The sequence below is a fragment of the Protopterus annectens genome, chromosome 4.part0 (assembly GCF_019279795.1).
Source record: "Protopterus annectens isolate FY-2018-M chromosome 4.part0, PAN1.0, whole genome shotgun sequence".
NCBI lineage: Eukaryota > Metazoa > Chordata > Ceratodontiformes > Protopteridae > Protopterus > Protopterus annectens.
In genome coordinates this window covers 129,206,070-129,224,043 of record NC_056733.1, presented here as the reverse complement: position 1 = coordinate 129,224,043, position 17,974 = coordinate 129,206,070, and the positions used below count along the sequence as shown (strand labels likewise).

The 17,974-nt window shown below is 44.8% G+C and overlaps 1 protein-coding gene across 1 annotated transcript in view; it reads right to left on the bottom strand.

The window, feature by feature from the left end:
• LOC122800226 (dynein axonemal heavy chain 17-like) overlaps positions 1-17,974 on the bottom strand; it is a 17,083,451-nt gene that overhangs the window by 10,762,143 nt on the left and 6,303,334 nt on the right. Inside the window, exon 22 of the mRNA XM_044069720.1 lies at positions 10,986-11,155. Coding sequence (XP_043925655.1) covers positions 10,986-11,155 — 170 coding nt within the window. The remainder of the gene's footprint in view (positions 1-10,985; positions 11,156-17,974) is intronic.

The following is a 17,974-nucleotide window of genomic DNA, read 5'->3' as shown; positions in this document are numbered from 1 at the left end:
GTAGAGCAATCGCTGAAGCTGCAGCTCTACTCGATCCTTCAGCCGCATACGAGATGAGCCTCATGGATGAGTTCACTATGGAGGTAAGGGTGTTAAGCTGTGCTGTTACCTTATCTGAAACAGCAGCATCTGTGTTACCCTGGAGGGTATCTCCCAGCTCCTTGATGAGATCCCTCTGCAGACGTGTAAAAAAACGCGCTTCCCATATCTGTCCATAGTCCTAGAATTAGAAGTTATGTACCTACCATAACGTTCCATGTTAGTTGTCTTCTCTCGCCTTCTTTCTTGCTGGATGGGTTCGGAGCCGATCCTCGGCTCCGACTCGGCACTTGCTTAGCTTGAGAACTCCTTTTACCAGCTCGAGGCAACCCTATATCCCATGATGCAAGGCGGGACTACCTCAGATCTCGTTTGGTAGCTAAAATACCCTGCTAAAAGAAAGACTAACCTAGTAGAACTAAGAAGACAAGTTCTTAACAAATAGACTCTTCTATTGAAGACTCAGGAGAGAACAACCTGAGAAGAGAAACCTTTCAAGATCTGTCCAGGCCAGGGGGAAGGAGGGAGGACGAAGAAAGAAGCGAGAAGACAACTAACATGGAACGTTATGGTAGGTACATAACTTCTAAATGTTAAGTTGTCAATCTCGCCTTCATTCTTGCTGGATGGGACCGCGTCCCTAGCACCTGTATCCCGGGTGGCTCAATGGAACAGACTCTTGAGAATTGTGGAACCAAAACTGGCTCTGTCCCTGGAGGCCAAATCTAATTTGTAATGAGAGACAAAGGTATGAGGAGTGGCCCAAGTAGCTGCTGCACAAATGGTATCAATTGGTAGCCTATCCTGAAAGGCTGTGGAAGTGGATAGGCTCCTGGTTCAGTGTGCTTTCGGTTTAGAGGGTAGCTGCTTGCCTCTGAGCGAATACACGTAAGAAATGATGGAAGATAACCATCTGGATAAGGTCACTTTAGATACAGGGAGACCTTTCCTGTTTTCTGCATAGGAGACAAATAATTGGTCTGATTTTCTGAATTGCTTGGTTCTATGCAAATAATACCTGAGCTGACGATGGACATCCAAAAAATGAAGCTTTTGTTCAGCTTTGTCAGAATAATTCAGGAAAAAAACTGGTAGATCGATGGATTGATTAATATTAGTTTGAGAAACAACTTTGGGGAGGAAAGATGGATTTGTTCTCAAGGATACCCTGTCCTTGTGAAAAAACAAGTAAGGGGAACGGATGCAGAGAGCTTGAATCTCGGATACCCTTCTTGCTGAAGTGACAGCCAGTAAGAATATAGTTTTCCATGTCAATAACTTCAAGGAGCATGAAGCAAACGGTTCAAAGGGTGGTAAGATCAAGGATGCTAACAATACATTCAGATCCCATTGTGGAGGAGGATGTTTTATTGGAGGCTTAAGGAGAAAGACTCCTCTCAGAAAGGCTTTGCATAGTCTATGTGACATAATGTTACGATCTTGCAAGCCAACATGATATTTGGAAATAGCCGCCAATTGAACTTTGACTGTTGATGAAGAAGATCCTGACTGAAAAACTTCAGCCAGAAAATCTAAAACAGAATGTACAGTTGCAGTAAAGAGATCAATGTGCCTGGAGTTTGCCCAAAGGGAAAAACGTCGCCACTTGCTAGCATAAACCGTTCTGGTGGACGACTTCAAAGAAGCTATCAAGATATCTCTGACAGGATCAGAGATCATGGGAAGCCTGGCTAGGGAAGGAAGTGGAGCAACCAAGCAGTGAGGTTGAGAGAACGAATGGCCCGGTGCTGTTGACCCGATTGGTGGATCAAAAGATCCGGAACTGGGTCCAGATGCCAAGGCTGCACCAGGAGATGACAATGCAGAGTCGGAAACCAAATTTGTCGAGGCCAGTAAGGGGCAATGAGAATCAACTTGGCCCTCAAAACGGTAGCTTTCTGAATGACTTGTGGAATTAAGGGGAAGGGAGGAAACGCGTACAGAAGTCCCCGGGGCCAATCCTGGGTTAGAGAGTCTCTCAGGGGTTGGCCTGGTAGGGGAAAGAGGGTGAAGAAGTCGGGGCATTTGTTGTTTTGGAGTGTAGCAAAAAGATCGCAACAAGGGGTGCCCCACTTCAGAAATATCTGGTCCACTACTGATTGATTGAGAGACCACTCGTGAGGCATGAGGATGGCTCTGCTCAGCCTGTCCGCTAAGAGGTTGGACCTGCCGGGGATGTGCGTTGCTATCAGAAACCGATGAGAGGAGATTGCCCATTGCCAAAGTCTGAGAGCTTCTCGACACAAAGGATAGGACCTGGTCCCGCCCTGCTTGTTGATGTACCAGACCACAGACATGTTGTCCGTTTGAACTGCAATAGTCCCCGCGGGAAGAAAGTCGTTGAGGGCTTGCAACGTTAAAAGCACCGTTCTCATCTCCAGGACATTTATGTGCAGATGGTATTCTATGGGTTGCCACGTCCCGTGGACCATCCTGCCCTGATAATGCCCCCCCACCCGATCAGAGAGGCATCCGTAGTGACTGTGGCAACCGGAGGAGGGGGAACAAATGGTCGGCCCTGATGAAGAAGAGGGGAAGATATCCACCAGTTTAGATGAGTCCTGCACGATTGTGTAACTAAGATTTCGTGTCTCACAGGAAGGCTCTGGAACGACCACTGAGTGAATAACATCCACTGCAGAAGACGCATGTGGAAGCGAGCCAGTGGTAGAAGAACAATGGCCGCAGCCATAAGACCTAGAACCTTCAGAATCAATCTGGCTTTTACTTTGCTGCTCTGCAATAAAATCCGAACGTATTTTTGGATGTCCAGAATTCTCTGATCTGTTAGTCTGGCTAACAAACTGACGGTGTTTAATTCTGCACCTATAAAGGTGATAGATTGGCAAGGCAGCAGAGAAGATTTTTCGAAATTCACTGAAATTCCCAAACTTTTGCAAAGCTGCAGAGTGTAGTCTCTGCTCTGAAGAAGCTGATGCTTGGTGGTGGAGGAGAGGAGCCAGTCGTCCAAATAAGGAAACACCTGGAATCCTTGACGTCTCAGATGAGCTGTGACCACTGCCATGCATTTGGTAAACACTCTGGGGGCTGAAGTGAGGCCAAAGGGCAGGGCTCTGAATTGATAATGACTGGTCCCTAGCCGAAAGCGGAGAAACCTCCTGGAGCGCCTGGTATCTTTATGTGATAGTACGCGTCCTGAAGGTCTATGGAGCACATCCAGTTGTCCCTGCCCAGAAAGGGCAGAATGGACTGAAGCGTGACCATCCGGAATCTTGCCTTCTTGACAAATCTGTTTAGATTGCTCAGGTCTAAAATTGGTCTCCAATCTCCCGTCCTTTTGGGGACCAAAAAGAATCTCGAGTAGAAGCCGGATCCTACTTGGTCTGCTGGAACAGTCTGGACGGCTCTTTTTTCTAGGAGCTTTAAAACCTCCTGTTCTGCCAAATCCCTTTGACCGGGTGAGATGTCTGGAAGGGATTGGTGAGGTACGGGATACCTTTCGAAGGGGATTTTGTAACCCTCGGATATGATCGACTGTACCCACATATCTTGTGAAAGGGAACGCCAGGCTACTGGGTACAGCGAAATCCTTCCCCCGACTGCCTCCAAGGGTGGACAGTCGGGCAACACCTCAGGGATGCTGAAAGGGCTTCTCAGGAAGAGTCTCCCTGTTGCCCTGGTTCTGAGGACCCCCTCTGCCTCTAGGGCGGCGTCTATTATTGTTACCCCCTCTGCCTCTGGGGGTAAACTGACCACGCGTGTCCGGCGCTGCTCCTTGGGCTTTACGGAACCACATCTTTCCTCCTTTCTGACCCTTGGGATAGGGTCTAGAAGGGGTGGAAAAATGGACTCCAACGGCAGAAAGAGTTTTGCCGTCTTGCTCACACCTGGTCAAGGTTTCCTTCACCTGAGGTCCGAACAAAGCCGAACCGTCAAAGGGGGTATTGGTGAAGGACGCCTTAAAGGGGTCCGCAAAATTACAAAGCCGCATCCAGGCTTGACGTCTAAGAGCCACTCCTGTGCCTGCGGCTCTGCTCGCTCCATCGGCTGCATAGCATATGAGCCGCATGGAGGAGTTGGTTAAAGAATTTAGGATTGCTAGCTGTGAGGCAATCTTGTCTTGAGCTCCAGCAGCTGAAGGATCCTGAACCACTTCACCTAGTTCCTTGAGAATATCTCTTTGAAGTCTGGTGAAGTGACAAAGGTAGTTCAGCGAACGCATAGGAAAGGTCGCTGAAGAAAACATCCGCTTGCCATACCTGTCCATGGTCCTAGAATCTTTGTTAGGAGGATGGACAGGCACTGAAGGATCCACAAGTTCCTTCTTGGTGGCCGCCACCACCATAGCATCCACAGAGACGCCCTTAGAAAGAAACTGCTTGTCTGAAGGGGCCGTAATAAATTTGGATGGTCTCCTGGGGACTGGTTCCACAGAATCTGGAGCTGCCCACGCCTTCCGAGCCACTACCTGCATAAGTGGGTCGAAAGGCGGAGACACCCAGGAGGTGGAGGGTCGGGATCCAAAAGCCTCCAGGTATACCGACTCATCCTCAGAGGGGTCAATGGAGGGCCAATTCCCCCTCTGTTTGAGGAGCTCAAGGATGTCTGAAAAGGAGACATCCTCAGAGGGGGACCGTGGGGAACCCTCCGACTCATCTAAGTCGGTATCAGATGTTGTAGACTCAGGGGAGTCTGTGTGTTTCCTCTTACACGTCCTCTTCCGAGGGGGTTCCCCTGCAGGATCAGGAGAAACCTCGGAAGAGGAAGTTATTCCCAATGGGGAAACCTGGGGCGATGGATCCCTGGGCCTGAGAGCAAGAGGCTGGCAAGAGACATCCACAGGCACTGAAGAGGGAGGAGCTAAAGGGATGGACCGTTGACCTGGTTCAGGTGCCAGGACACTCCTCATCACCTCAAAGGCTCCTCTCCCCGGGAGGCCAGAATATTCCCGTTCCAAAGAAATAGGAATTCCCGGCTCCACTGAGAGAGAAGGCTCCGAGGCCGATGTCGGTGCCGAGCTTACCAAAGCCGAAGCCCCGAGAGGGAGAGCGGGGTCGGACAAGGGTCTGATGCCACTAGCCCCCTCGGAGCCGACAAGGGAAACTCGACGACCGGATCCCTCCAAGGAAGGTCTCATGGAGGAGATCGGAGCCGAAGATGACGGAGCCGAAAGGGGATGTATCGGTACCGGCGCCGACACGGTCGCTGTCCCGAGAAGCTCCGGCTCCGAACTCTGGAGGGGAGTCGGAGGAGGAAGTTCAAGGGGGAGAGCAATAGCCAAAGTCTGCTGAGACGGGCTATGGAGCATTTGGGCTAGTGCCTGTGACTTCAACAGCCTGCTTACCACCCTCTCTAAATCGTGGTCAGACAGCCTGGAAGATCTCGAAGATCGTCTCCGATGACTCCGTTCCGACAAAAGAGGAGACCTCGGAGCCGAGTGGATAGATCCCAAAGAAGGGGACCGAGATCTCTTCTTGGACGAAGCCATCGGAGCCGACGTTCTCTGGGTTCCAGATGGAGCCGAAGGCTTCTCGGCTCCGATACTGGATAATATGTCGGCTCCAGCCGGAGCCGACAAGGCAACAGTAGATTGAGTGTCGGAGCCGGTCGGAACCGACACTACCACCTCAGAAGAAGAAAGATCGGCTCCGGCCGGAGCCGATCTCGACTCCGAAGGAGTCGGAGCCACCGGGGAAGGCTTAACAACTGTAGCCTGAACCTTAGGTGGCTTTGAAGGTTTACTCGACCCAGTTTTAGTGGGTGAACCTTCTGGCTTTAGTAAGCCACGGAGGATCAACTTGTTCCTCCTCTCCTGCAGGACTCTCTGGCTAAAAGAGTGACATATGGCACAGGAGTCCTGCAGGTGTAAAGGCCCCAGGCAGTAAACACAAGAAGTGTGACCGTCTGTCAGAGACATTTTCTGATAGCACGAGTCACACTTCTTGAAGCCTGAGACCTTTCCTTCCTTAGACATAGTCCAGTAAAAACAACACTCACACACCCCAAACAGTCACACTATTAATCCCAACAAAACACACACACAGATAGGGATTAAGAAACGAGGCCTAGGCCTAACTGAAAAATTTAAACTTTACAATAACTAGAAAGCTTTTAAATATATGGGGAAATAGGGTGGGCTGTAGAAACACTACACACTATGATATGGAACAAGGGAGTGACAAAACCCTGACTAAACTGTTTGAAAATTCAAACTTACCTGAGCTGGCAAAAAGGAGACCTCTTCGCAAAGCGGCAAACGAGATCTGAGGTAGTCCCGCCTTGCATCATGGGATATAGGGTTGCCTCGAGCTGGTAAAAGGAGTTCTCATGCTAAGCAAGTGCCGAGTCGGAGCCGAGGATCGGCTCCGAACCCATCCAGCAAGAATGAAGGCGAGATTGACAACTTAACATTCCTTATTAGGAGGATGAACAGAAGAGGAAGACTCAGACATCTCCTTTTTAGTGGATGCTGCCGCCACCACCATAGCGTCGACCGGAACTCCCTTGGTGAGATAAACCTTGTCCTGGGGGACGGTGATAAATTTGCTCGGTTTTCGAGGGACCAGTTCCACTGTGTCCGGTGTCTCCCACGCCCTTCGAGCAATTAAATCCATTAACTCATCGAAGGGCGGAGTAACCCAGGAGGTAGAAGGTTGAGCACCAAAAGCCTTCAGCAGCACCGACTCGTCCTCAGTGGGGGCTAGGGACTGCCAATCACCCCTCTGTTTTAAGATCTCCAAGATGTCCGCAAATGAGACATCCTCAGAGGGGGATTTTGGGGACCCCTCTGCCTCATCCAAGTCAGTGTCAGATGTTAGAGATTCCTGCAGGGAATCTAAGTGCCTCCTCTTGCACAGTCTTTTCCTCGGAACCTCATCGGAGGGGGCTTCCAGTGAGGCCTCCGAGGAACAGGGGGCACCCTCTGGGGGTGGCTGAGGCAATGGTGCTCTACGCTTTGGATGGGTCATGGGGGCAGAAACAGAGAGCGGCCCCTTAGGGGAGGGAGAAGACACCTCCGATGAAGTGGTTGTCTGTGCAGACAAAACCTTCCTCATAAGGTCAAAAACCCCTGAACCCCGGGCCGAGGACTCCTCCGGTTCCGAAGAACATGGAAGCATCCCAGACAAGGGGGCCGTGGGCCCCAACCCCGAGGACAGAGCCGAGCCAATCTGCGCGGAGGCCCCGAGAGGGAGAGTCGGCACCGAAAGGTCGGTACGACTCTCGGTCCCGGAACCGAGGAGAGATCGTCGGCTCCGCGACTCACCTACAGGTTCCGAAGGAGTCAAAGTCAATGGTGTCGATCGTACAATGGACGGTTTCAGCACCGAGGGCTCCACTATCATCGGCTCATCCTCCCCTGGCTCTGAAGACTGGATGGGTCTCGAAGGAGGACCTGTTGGAGATAAAGGGAGGTCTTCTAGTTTCGACACCAATTGGGAGGAAACTGCAATCAACTTGGAAAGGGCCGTGTTCTCCATAAGTTTCTGCACGACACAATCCACATCTGTATCGGATAACGGTCTAGAAGATCGGGTCGAAGGGGCCGAAGATGGCACCGACCGAAGAATGGACGGTGGCGGTAGCTCTGACACCGGGTCCAAGACCTTGGGCTCAGTGAAAGACAAACGTTCGACACTCGGCCCCGAAGTCTGTGGAACCGGCGAACGAACCTTCTAAGATAAACTCGGAGCCGATGACATGGGCTCCGACATCTTCGCCCCTTCGAGGACTTAGAAGCCTGGTCCTATTTGTCCAAAGCCTCCTGGAAGGCAGGCTTAAGTAGTCCCCTATCTGTAAGTTTCCTGCGTCTATCTGTCATGACCCTCACGCTGAAGGAATGGCATATAGAGCAATCCTCTTGTAGGTGGAGAGGGCCAAGACAGTAGACGCAGGAAGTGTGGTTGTCAGTGATGGACATTTTCTGTCCACACTGACATCTTTTAAAGCCGGATTTGGCTTTCTCTGACATAACCGGTAGAAGTAAGACACTCTACTATGAAAAATTTTAAGACACTAGCTATAATAACTATTAAGTAAATATTTATATATATATATATATATATATATATATATATATATATATATATATATATATATATATATATATATATATATATATATATATATATATATATATATATATGTATTGCTATAAGTGGGAAAAAGGAGGTAGGCCACAAAAGGGAACCTATAAAAATATGACAGGATTAACTATAACACACACACACACACTAGCACTATATCAAAAACTAACTTTAAGAACTTTTTAAACAAGAAAGATAAGAATCTTATCTGTAATATAACAAAAATCTCTCTGGTCCGAGCTCTCGTCGATGTGATCTGTTGCAGCGGCAAACTAGATCTGAGTAATGGCAGGGAGGATTGTGGGATATAACCTGGTCTCGAGCTTCTCTAAGATGCAGAGCTTTGCTATGCGGCCGACTCGGAGCCGAGGATCAGCTCCGAACCCGTGTGTAAGAACAAACGGCGAGATTGAACACTCTCACATCAGTAGATTGGATTGGAGAAGTAGAAATCAAGGGAAAACTAGTCATAGGCCAGCTGACGGATCCAATGGGAGATGGAGCATGGAGTATCCTCATCTAGATCTGAGCTCTGAGGAATTTTCTTATCATTCTAGCCACATCAGCCTCAGACAAACTCCTGGAAGACCTGAGAGAAGAGGTGAAGAATGGAGATCTTCAGCGCCTATGGGGGAATTGCTCAAAGGAAGGTGAAGGGAGCCTAAATGATACCGGATCCAATATGAAAGGCTGTGATCAGATCCATGATTATTTTGATTTTGATGTAGATGGATCCATGGTGGTCGGATCCAATTTTCTTGATACTTTTGTAGGAGGCTCCAATAAAGGAGCCTATGAAGTGAGGTTTAGCAACTTCTTACGAGATTCCTTTTCTTTGGGATCCAAACCAGGCTTTCCCTTATCCCCTGAAGGAAAGGGGAATGGAACCAAGGAGAAACAGGCTCTACACTGAACTCTGGGGACAGGGATCTTGAAGACTTTACTTAACAGTTGTCAGATCTGGGGATGTGGGATCTGACTGCTTCCATTTTGGATCTGAAGAGGTCAGAATCATTTTGATTTAATCTTTTGAGGAGGCTCCAAAGATGGAATAGTCTTTAGAGAGCAGATTGGTGATCGCTTATGTAAATGATTCATCTCTGAAGAGGCTTTGGCAAATTTTGAGGGGGTTTGAGTCCCTGATGCAGAGGAAGAAGGTTGCAGCAATCCCTTAAAAGAAAAAAAATATTTCTATGATTGCTAAGGGCCCTGGAATTAAAGGCTGTGCAAATGAACCAGTCTGTGTTGAGATGAGAAGCTCCAAGGCAGTAGACACACTCCATGTGGGCATCAGAGTTTGGGATCTTATGCCCACAAGAAGTGCATTTTTTGAAACCTGCCTGTTTCTCAGCCATGATACAACACCTCACCACTATACTAATGAGCAAGACAGAAAAATGGGAAAAGGAAAGTGTTTTTTTAATCTACCAACAATGTTAGGTAAAGAAATTACCCTCTAGAAGGTTGAAAAGAGAACTAACAATGGGACTAGGGTTGCCACCTTTTCAAATGCCCAGAGTGGAACATTTTTGGTACAAACATCAGATTTTGCAAGCCGAAACATACCCACAGCCAGTACACAGGTCAGAACTTCACTTTTTTGCCTAAATAAAAGCTTATTCTTGTAGCATTTTAGTTGCTTATTCTGTTTCTTATAACATTTAGGTGTTTCAGATACAGAAAAACTATTACATAAAATATAGGAAATAATTTAGTCCTAAAATCTCAGGGCAGTTGCCATTTTTACAATGTTTTTGCAGGACACAATTGCTCAAAGAGGGACTGTCCCTTGCAAAGTGGGACAGGTGGTAACCCTAAATGGGACCAAAAACTACCTGAGGTAGAAGGTATAGAGAAAAGAAGGGAACTGAAAGTAAAGAACTCGAAAATTCAATAACCAAGTGAGGGAGGTGGGTGAAAAAGTAAGACAATAAGTTACGAGGTTCGCGAGATAAAAATCTTTAATCAACAGCAAGAGAAAGCATCTCATGGCCCCATGTCTGTAACAATATGGAGGCAAATGAGATCTGAGGTATAAACGATTGACTGGAGCATTATGGGTAGAGGGAAGAGCTCAAGAATTGGATCCAAGAGTCTTATCAATGCAGCCGAGTCAGATACGAAGTCTGATTTGAGACCCCCGATTAATGAGGAATGAATGAAAAAGACATCAGCTCTACCAACAGTGGTAGACAAAAATACTCTAAAGAGTAGAATGGGAGAAAAGGGGATTTTAGAAACCAAGGTACCAGCTATGGTACTAAGGATAACTACTGAGAAATGGTAGAAAATGCTCAGAAAAGATATGTAGTTACCAGAGGGTAATCAAATGAGGTAGGTAACAGAAAGGAATTGAAGAAATGTCAAAAAAATTGAGTGAAACTCACTATTTTCCTGAGAAAACATCCAAAAAACTTGAGAGTGAAAGGATCAGTGTCTGTAGTTAAATGGTGGCAAATGAGATCTGAGGAATGTTAGGTTGGTGGAACATTATGGATAAAGAGAGGAGCTTGAGAGGTTTGGATCCAAAGATCTGGTAAAAGTGGCACAGTCAAATCTGACTTGGATCCGAGACACATCAGTTGAGGAATGAATGAAAATGACATCAGATCAGCACATTATGCTGCTTAAGAGCTCAGGCTTGTGGATGATTATTAATCAACTGTGAAAAGCAAGCAATGCGTCTTATACTGAAATAAATTCAGAATATTAGTGTACCCTATAAAGATCTAAACGTTAAAGGGTGGTTGCCAGAATCATAATATATTTACCTAATACACTAGCTAAAGGACACATATTGACATGACATACCCCCCCCCCCCACACACACACAAAAATGCGCACAAGAGTGAAAAATATTCTTCAGAGGAAATCACAGAACATTTTTTTTGTAAGCAATACCTGTTGTTAATGTTATCAATCAGGTGCTGTTTAAACATCAGACTCCATCTTTTGATGACATTCAATAGTGCTTGTTTGAAAGGATGACAGTCAATTTGCATCCAGCCACTGAAAACCTTACTGTTCTCAAATTTGCTTACTTCTTCGGATAACTTCTCATATGAATCCATCTGCAACCACAAACAAAAGACAAATCCAAACATAAGTGCCTTAAGACAGTGACAGTAGTTCTTGCTTTACACAGTGGCTGTGAAAAGTTAATGTGATGTATGTATTCTACATAACAGTGTGCACATTTCATCTTAAGACTTGCAAGCCAAAATGGTAGCTATGTACTTACAACAATGCTGGATCCTTTCATCTTTGTCCGCCCAACATGACTTATGGTTCTTTGAGCCACTTTTCAGATCTGAGTTGGTAAAACTAGTGCTCCAGACCCAAGCACCTTTAAATGTTTCCCTCCCATAATGCATCAGGATGCAATGTTCCTCAGATTAAGTTTAATGTCCCCAAATTCAGAAGAAAAAACTGTTATAATCCCAGAAAAAAAGCCATTCAGATCCATCAGAGATAAGCACAGAAAAGGTGGACAAAGATGAAAAGATCCAGAGGTATGGTATATACATAACTACTGTATTCAGTTCATCCTGTCTGTCCGATCCAACACATGGATCAGAATCCCCAGCTACTTGTCACTCATGCAGTATCATGACATAAGGCCCTCGAGGACTGCTGCCCCAAAAGAAGCTCTAGATCTTGAAATGATTAATGTAAAATGTTTAACAATGGTATGCAAAGTAGTTAATGTAGCAGCGACACAAATGTTATCTACTGAGGAGCTCCTGAAGAAGCTGATGGAAGCTGCCACGGACCCCATACAGTGAAATTGTGATTTAAAGGGTATGGAATGGTCACTAAAATCATAAACAAATATTATGCAATCAGAAATCCATCTCAATAAGGTACCTATAGAAACTTTGCAACCCAGTCTATTAGAAGCAAAGGAACCAAAAAGCTGATAGTCTTTTCTGATGGCCTTGGTTCTGTGAAGTTGATGTTTGCCCTTGCTGGAGTAGTTGGGGAAAAAAGCACAGGCAGATTTATGGGCTGATTCAAGCTGGATTAGGATGCTGCCTTTGGTAGTAATGTCCCTGTGAAGCAGTGATCATTTGAATATCTACTGTTATGGTAAATTCAACTTACATAATTATACTATGTTCATCATACTGAACACTGTTGTAGTATTGTCCCGTTCGATTTTCAGCTAGAGCGTCTTCTGTGTGGAGGCATGCGTAAATGGGCATGCCTTCATTGAAGGTTGTGCATCAGGGCTGGTAACTCGGCACGTAAAAATCCACTACCAAACATTAGCGGACCGGAGTTCCGCTGTGGCGACCCATAACCGGGATAAGCCGAAAGACCCAACAACTATAGCTACCTACATTTCGGGATATAAAAGGAGAAGAGTCCAGGAGCAAAGCTTTATCTGGATCTAGAGAAGGAATCAAGCTTGTAGTGTTTTGTAACGGTATGTACCAAGGACCAAGCAGCAGTTTCTAGAATACTTCTATAATTTAAACCTTTCCAAAAAGCCATAGATGAAGCTAAAGTCCTGGCAAAATGGGCCTTGACTCTACCTGGACTAGATTTGTTATGGCGAGTATAACAACAGGTAATAGTCTTAGACAACCATTTGGAAATAGTCTGTTTTGATACAGGTTGTGCTTTCTTCTTATCTTCACAAGAAATGGGCAACTGATTCAAAGCTCTGAAATACTTTGTTCTGTCGAGGTATTACCTGAGTTGTCTGTGGATATCCAAGGTATGGAGTATCCCTTCTCCATTTTAGGTTCAGAAAAGAAAACATGGAAATGGATAGTTTTGCTCAAAGTAAAATACCATTTTAAGCATAAAAAAGAAACTGCTCCCCAAGCAAAGTCTGAAACATCCCTGGTGACCGACTGCTTTGGAGTAGGAAGGGAGAAGAGGAGACCTGGATTTAAGGATATATATGATATCTCCACCACAAGATTTCTGTTCTAACAAACCCCACCACTGATATAAAGGGTGTTGATTCTTTGACCAAAGAGATTTCAGATACCACTGTAATTTTCTCAAGTGGAGTCTTGCCAGGTGTATCATGAGAGTCACAGATGCTATGAGACAAAAAAATCCTGAGGTATACTCTCACAGTCATCAAAGATTTAGTGGAAAACCTTAGAAATAGATCTAAATAAAGATCTATATTTTCTCGTGGATGAAAATCCCTTTGAACTGAGGTGTATAGTTCACATCCCAGAACATAATCCTGCGTGATGGAGTCAAGAAATACTTTTGAATGTTCTCTTGGAATTCCAGCTTGTGTAAGAGATCTGTCACCCAAGACAGACAGAAAGAGGGAGGGATTCTTGACACTTTGAAAAAGACTTTGCAAAGATAATCAATTCATCTAAATATGGAAAAATGTGGATACCCTCTATCCTGCAGTGAACTATAACTGGAGCTAGACACTTTGGACTATCCACTGCACCAAGAGTGTGTACAAAGTGTAAACCAGAGAACTGATAATGTGATCCATGCATAGAAAACCTTAAGAAATGCTTGAAGTCTGGATAAATATGGATATGATGCTGAGCATCTTTTAAGTCTAGTATTAAAAGGGAATTGAAAGAGGAAGAAGAGGTAACGGGTTGTGAAGTGACATCATTTTGAATTTGGGCACCATCACAAACAGATTTAGGAATGAAACATCCATAATTGTTCTCCAAGCATTTTCTTTTTATTCTTTGGCACTAAGAGCATCCTGGAATAAAATCCCTTCCTCACTTGGGAATGAGGAAATGATTTTATCACTACTTGGGACATCATGTGATGAAGAACAGGGGGGAAACAAAATAATCTAATCTGCAGGATGAGGAATGACCCACTGGAAAGGAGGAATTTCCTCCCACTGCCATCTGTAACTTTCATAAATGGTTTTCAGAACCTATTTGTCTGAAACAATATGTTGACAGAAAAATACAGAGTCAGACTTTCTGGAAGAAAAATGGGGCCAGGGTGGGAGAGGGCCAAAAGTCTTTTGAATAGTCATTTAAACTTGTTGGATTGTCTTTTGTTTTGTGAGGTTTGAGACTTCTTTTCTGGAACATCTTTTCCAATTATCCTTAAATGTCTGTTTACCTGAATTTTGTTGAGACTATTTATTTTCTTTTTTTTTTTTTTTTGCCAAAATTGGATGAGGAGAAAGAAAATTCTTTGGACAATTTGGAAAAGGAGGGCTGAAAAATCTCGGAGACTTTATCTTTCATCTCACTTTGGATTATCACTCCAGTAGAGGGGCCAGACACTAAATATCTATCCAAGGGAGAATTAAAAAAAAAAGTTATGTACTCACAATGTTTCATCTATTTTGTCCATTTTCATTTCTGCCTCACTGATGGGTTTGGATCTGAACCCACAGATCCGTCTCAGCAGCTATACAAGCTCTTGGCAATCTTAAACTCTTGAGCTTCACCCTTACCCAGAATGCACCACCCTCATTATCTCAGATCTTGTTTGCAGACCATAGAAAGAAATAGCTTATGTAACTTTATGGAAAGCTTACGGAGAAGCATAGTAATGGAAAGAAGGACAAAGCCATATCTGGAGCCATAAATATAAGAGGAATACCTCAAACAACAGTTGCTCTATCTACCCATTGTTCCAGAATATAATGGTAGGAGGTTGGTAGGACGGAAGTTGAGGTGGAAATGAAAATGGACAATACAGATGGAATGTTAAGGTGAGTACATAACTTTGTTTTATCTGATGTTGTCAATTTTCATTTCAGCCCCACTGATGGAACAGAGTCCGCAGCTACTGAAATCCCTGGGTTGCCTCAAGAAAGAATATTCCTGAGCACCACTGAGTCAAATGATGCCCTACTCCTAGAAACTAAGTCCAGTTTGTAATGAGATATGAAGGTATGAGGAGAAGCCCAAGTTGCTGCCACACAAATGTCATCCAAAGAGGATCTTGAATGAAAAGCTGAGGAAGTTGCTAATGATCTTGTAGAGTGAGCATGTACTCGCATTCTGATAGGTAAGTTTAATTTATTATAAATGGAGGAAATGCAGATAGTTAGCCATTAGGATAGAGAAACTTTAGACACTGATTTACCCACATTCCTTCAGCAAAAGAGAAAAATAACTGGTCTGAATTTCTGAAGTGTTTTGTTCTGTGCAACTAAAAGCATAATTGTCTGTGAACATCTAGTGAATGTAGCAAATATTCTCCTTTATTTGCATAATTTGGGAAGAAAAATGGTAGATTGAGAGATTGGTTAATGTTGGGTTCTGAAACCACTTTCAGCAAAAATGATGCACTGGTTTGCAGTGTAACTCTATCCTTGTGAAAAACTAAATATGGAGGTTTCACCGACAAGGCCTGAATTTCTGAAATTCTTCTGGCAAAGGCAATGGACACCAAAATCAACATCTTCCAGGAAAGAAACTTTAGATCACAAGTACTTGGAGGTTCGAAGGGAGGAAGGACTAAAGCTTGCAGTACTAGGGTTAAATCCCATGGTGGTAGAAGGATCTCTAACTGGGGGGGGGGGGGGGGGTCTCAAGAGAAGTGTTCCCCATAGAAATGTCTTACAAAGTTTATGTGATGCAAGTGAAAAGCCATCCAGACCAGCTTGAAAGTTGGAAATCAATGCTAGTTGAACTTTGATTGTGGATGAGCTGGCTCCTTGACTAAAAAGCAGCGCCAAGAATTCCAAGACAGAATGAACCAGAGCCACAAAGGGTGTTTACATTATTTTGAATAGCCCAGTGGACAAATCTTTTTCATTTGCTATGATAAATCTGTCTTGTGGATGGTTTGAGGGAAGATAATAGAATTTGGCGAACATGGGCAGAGACCATAGGTTCTCTGGCTAATACTGGAAACGGAGAAATCAAGCTGTCATCTTCAGGTCTGGAAGGTCTGGATGAGTAGTTTTTGTTGGGTGAGACAGCAGGTCCAGAGCTGGGTCTAGAATCCAGGGTTGATGGATCAGATGAGGCCGAAGGAAGGGGAACCAAATTTGTTGAGGTCAAAAGGGGGCAATGAGAATAAGCTTGCTCTTCAACCTGACAGCTTTCTGTATAAATTTGATATTACAGGAATCAGGGGGTATGCATACAGCAAACCGGGGGGAGGGGCAATCATGAACAAGAGCATCCCTCGGTGACTCCCCTTGTGGGGGAATTAGAGAAAAGTAACTCCAGCATTTGTTGTTACAGGGAGATGCAAGAATATCACAGCAAGGCTGGCCCCACGTTCAGAAAATTTTTTCCACTACTTTCTGGTTGAGGGACCACTAGTGAGGCAATGGAATGCATCTGCTCAGTTTGTCTGCTTGCTAACATGCTGGATTTCACTGGGATGTGGATTGCTAAAAGAAAGCGACTGGAAGAGATTGCTGACTGCCAAATCCTTAGTGCTTCTCGGCAAAAAAAGGTATGACTTGGTTCCTCTTTGTTGATGTAGCAAACCACTGAAATATTGTCTGTGTGTACTGCAATTGTCCCTTTAGGAAGAGCTTCCTGAAAGGCTTGTTACACTAAAAGCACTGCTCTCAATTCTAGAGCACTGATATTCAAATTAGCCTTATTTGGGGACCATGTGCCTTGCACTATCTTTCCCAGATAATGCCCCCCCCCTCCCACCCTGTCTGGGAAGTATCCGTGGTCACTATGACCTTGAGCTGAGTAGGAACAAATAACCAGCCTTGAAGAAGTTGATCCGATTGGATCCACCACATCAAATGTTTCTTGCATGAGTTGACATGGGCAACTGAAGAATGGACCATTGAGATGCCAACATCCACTGAAGAATTCTCATGTGAAACCTCGCCAGAGGTAGAAGGGGAATAGCCGCCACCATCAATCCCGGCACTCACAGGATAAGGTGAGCTGGAACTGTTGTACTGCAAAGAAGTTTGGTTACTTGCAATCTTAAGGTTTTAACCCTGGAGAGAGGCAGAGAGGCCACTGTGAACCTTGTGTCTAGTAGTACTCCAATGAATTCTATTGAATGAGTTGGTTGAAACTGATACTTTTTGAAACTTATGGTTATTCCTAGAGAGCCACAAGTTTGAATTACCTCTTCATTTGCTATGATGTGTTGATGCCTGATCATGGTGGAGATGAACTAGACATCCAAATAAGGAAACATGCAGAATCCGTGCAGTCTGAGGTGAGCTGCTACCACTACCATACATTTGCTGAACACCCTGGGGGCTGTGGTGAGACCAAAGAGCAGCATTTTGAACTGGTAATGACTGGCTCCTAGCTGAAAGTATATAAATCTCCTGGACTGTCTGTTTATTTTTATATGATAGCACATGTTCTGGAGATCGAATGAGCACACCCAATCATCTTTTTCTAGAAATGGAAGTACTGACTGAATCGCGACCATCCAGAACTTTGTTTTCTGAGCAGTTATACAGGTTGCTGAGATCCACACTTGGTCACCAGTCCCCTGTCTTTTTGGCATTAAAAAGAATCTTGAGTAAGTTCCAGATCCTTTCTGGTTTGAAGGGACCTCTTGGATGACTCTTTTGATTAATAGCTTTTGTATCTGAATTGCTGCCTGTTCCCTCTGAATGGGTGGAACATCAAGGACTTTTTTGGAATTTAAAGGAAGACGAGAAAATGGAATTATATATCCTCTGGATATGATCCTCTGCACCCAGTTGTCATTTGTTAATTCTAGCCAGGCTCTCTGGTACAGGAATAAGCGACCCCCAATTGCCTCCAGAGGGGGACAATCAGGCCTCCTTTCAGGAGAGCTGGAAGGGTTTACCAAAGAAAGGTTTTCTGGAAATCAAAAAAAAAAAACAAAACACAAAATAACACCAGCACCTTTCTTCTTTATTCAGCAACAGTGATCTGGAACCTCAGCAATTCGGCTTCAAGGATCACAGTAAAGCAGTTTCAGCTGACATATATTATAATGCAAAC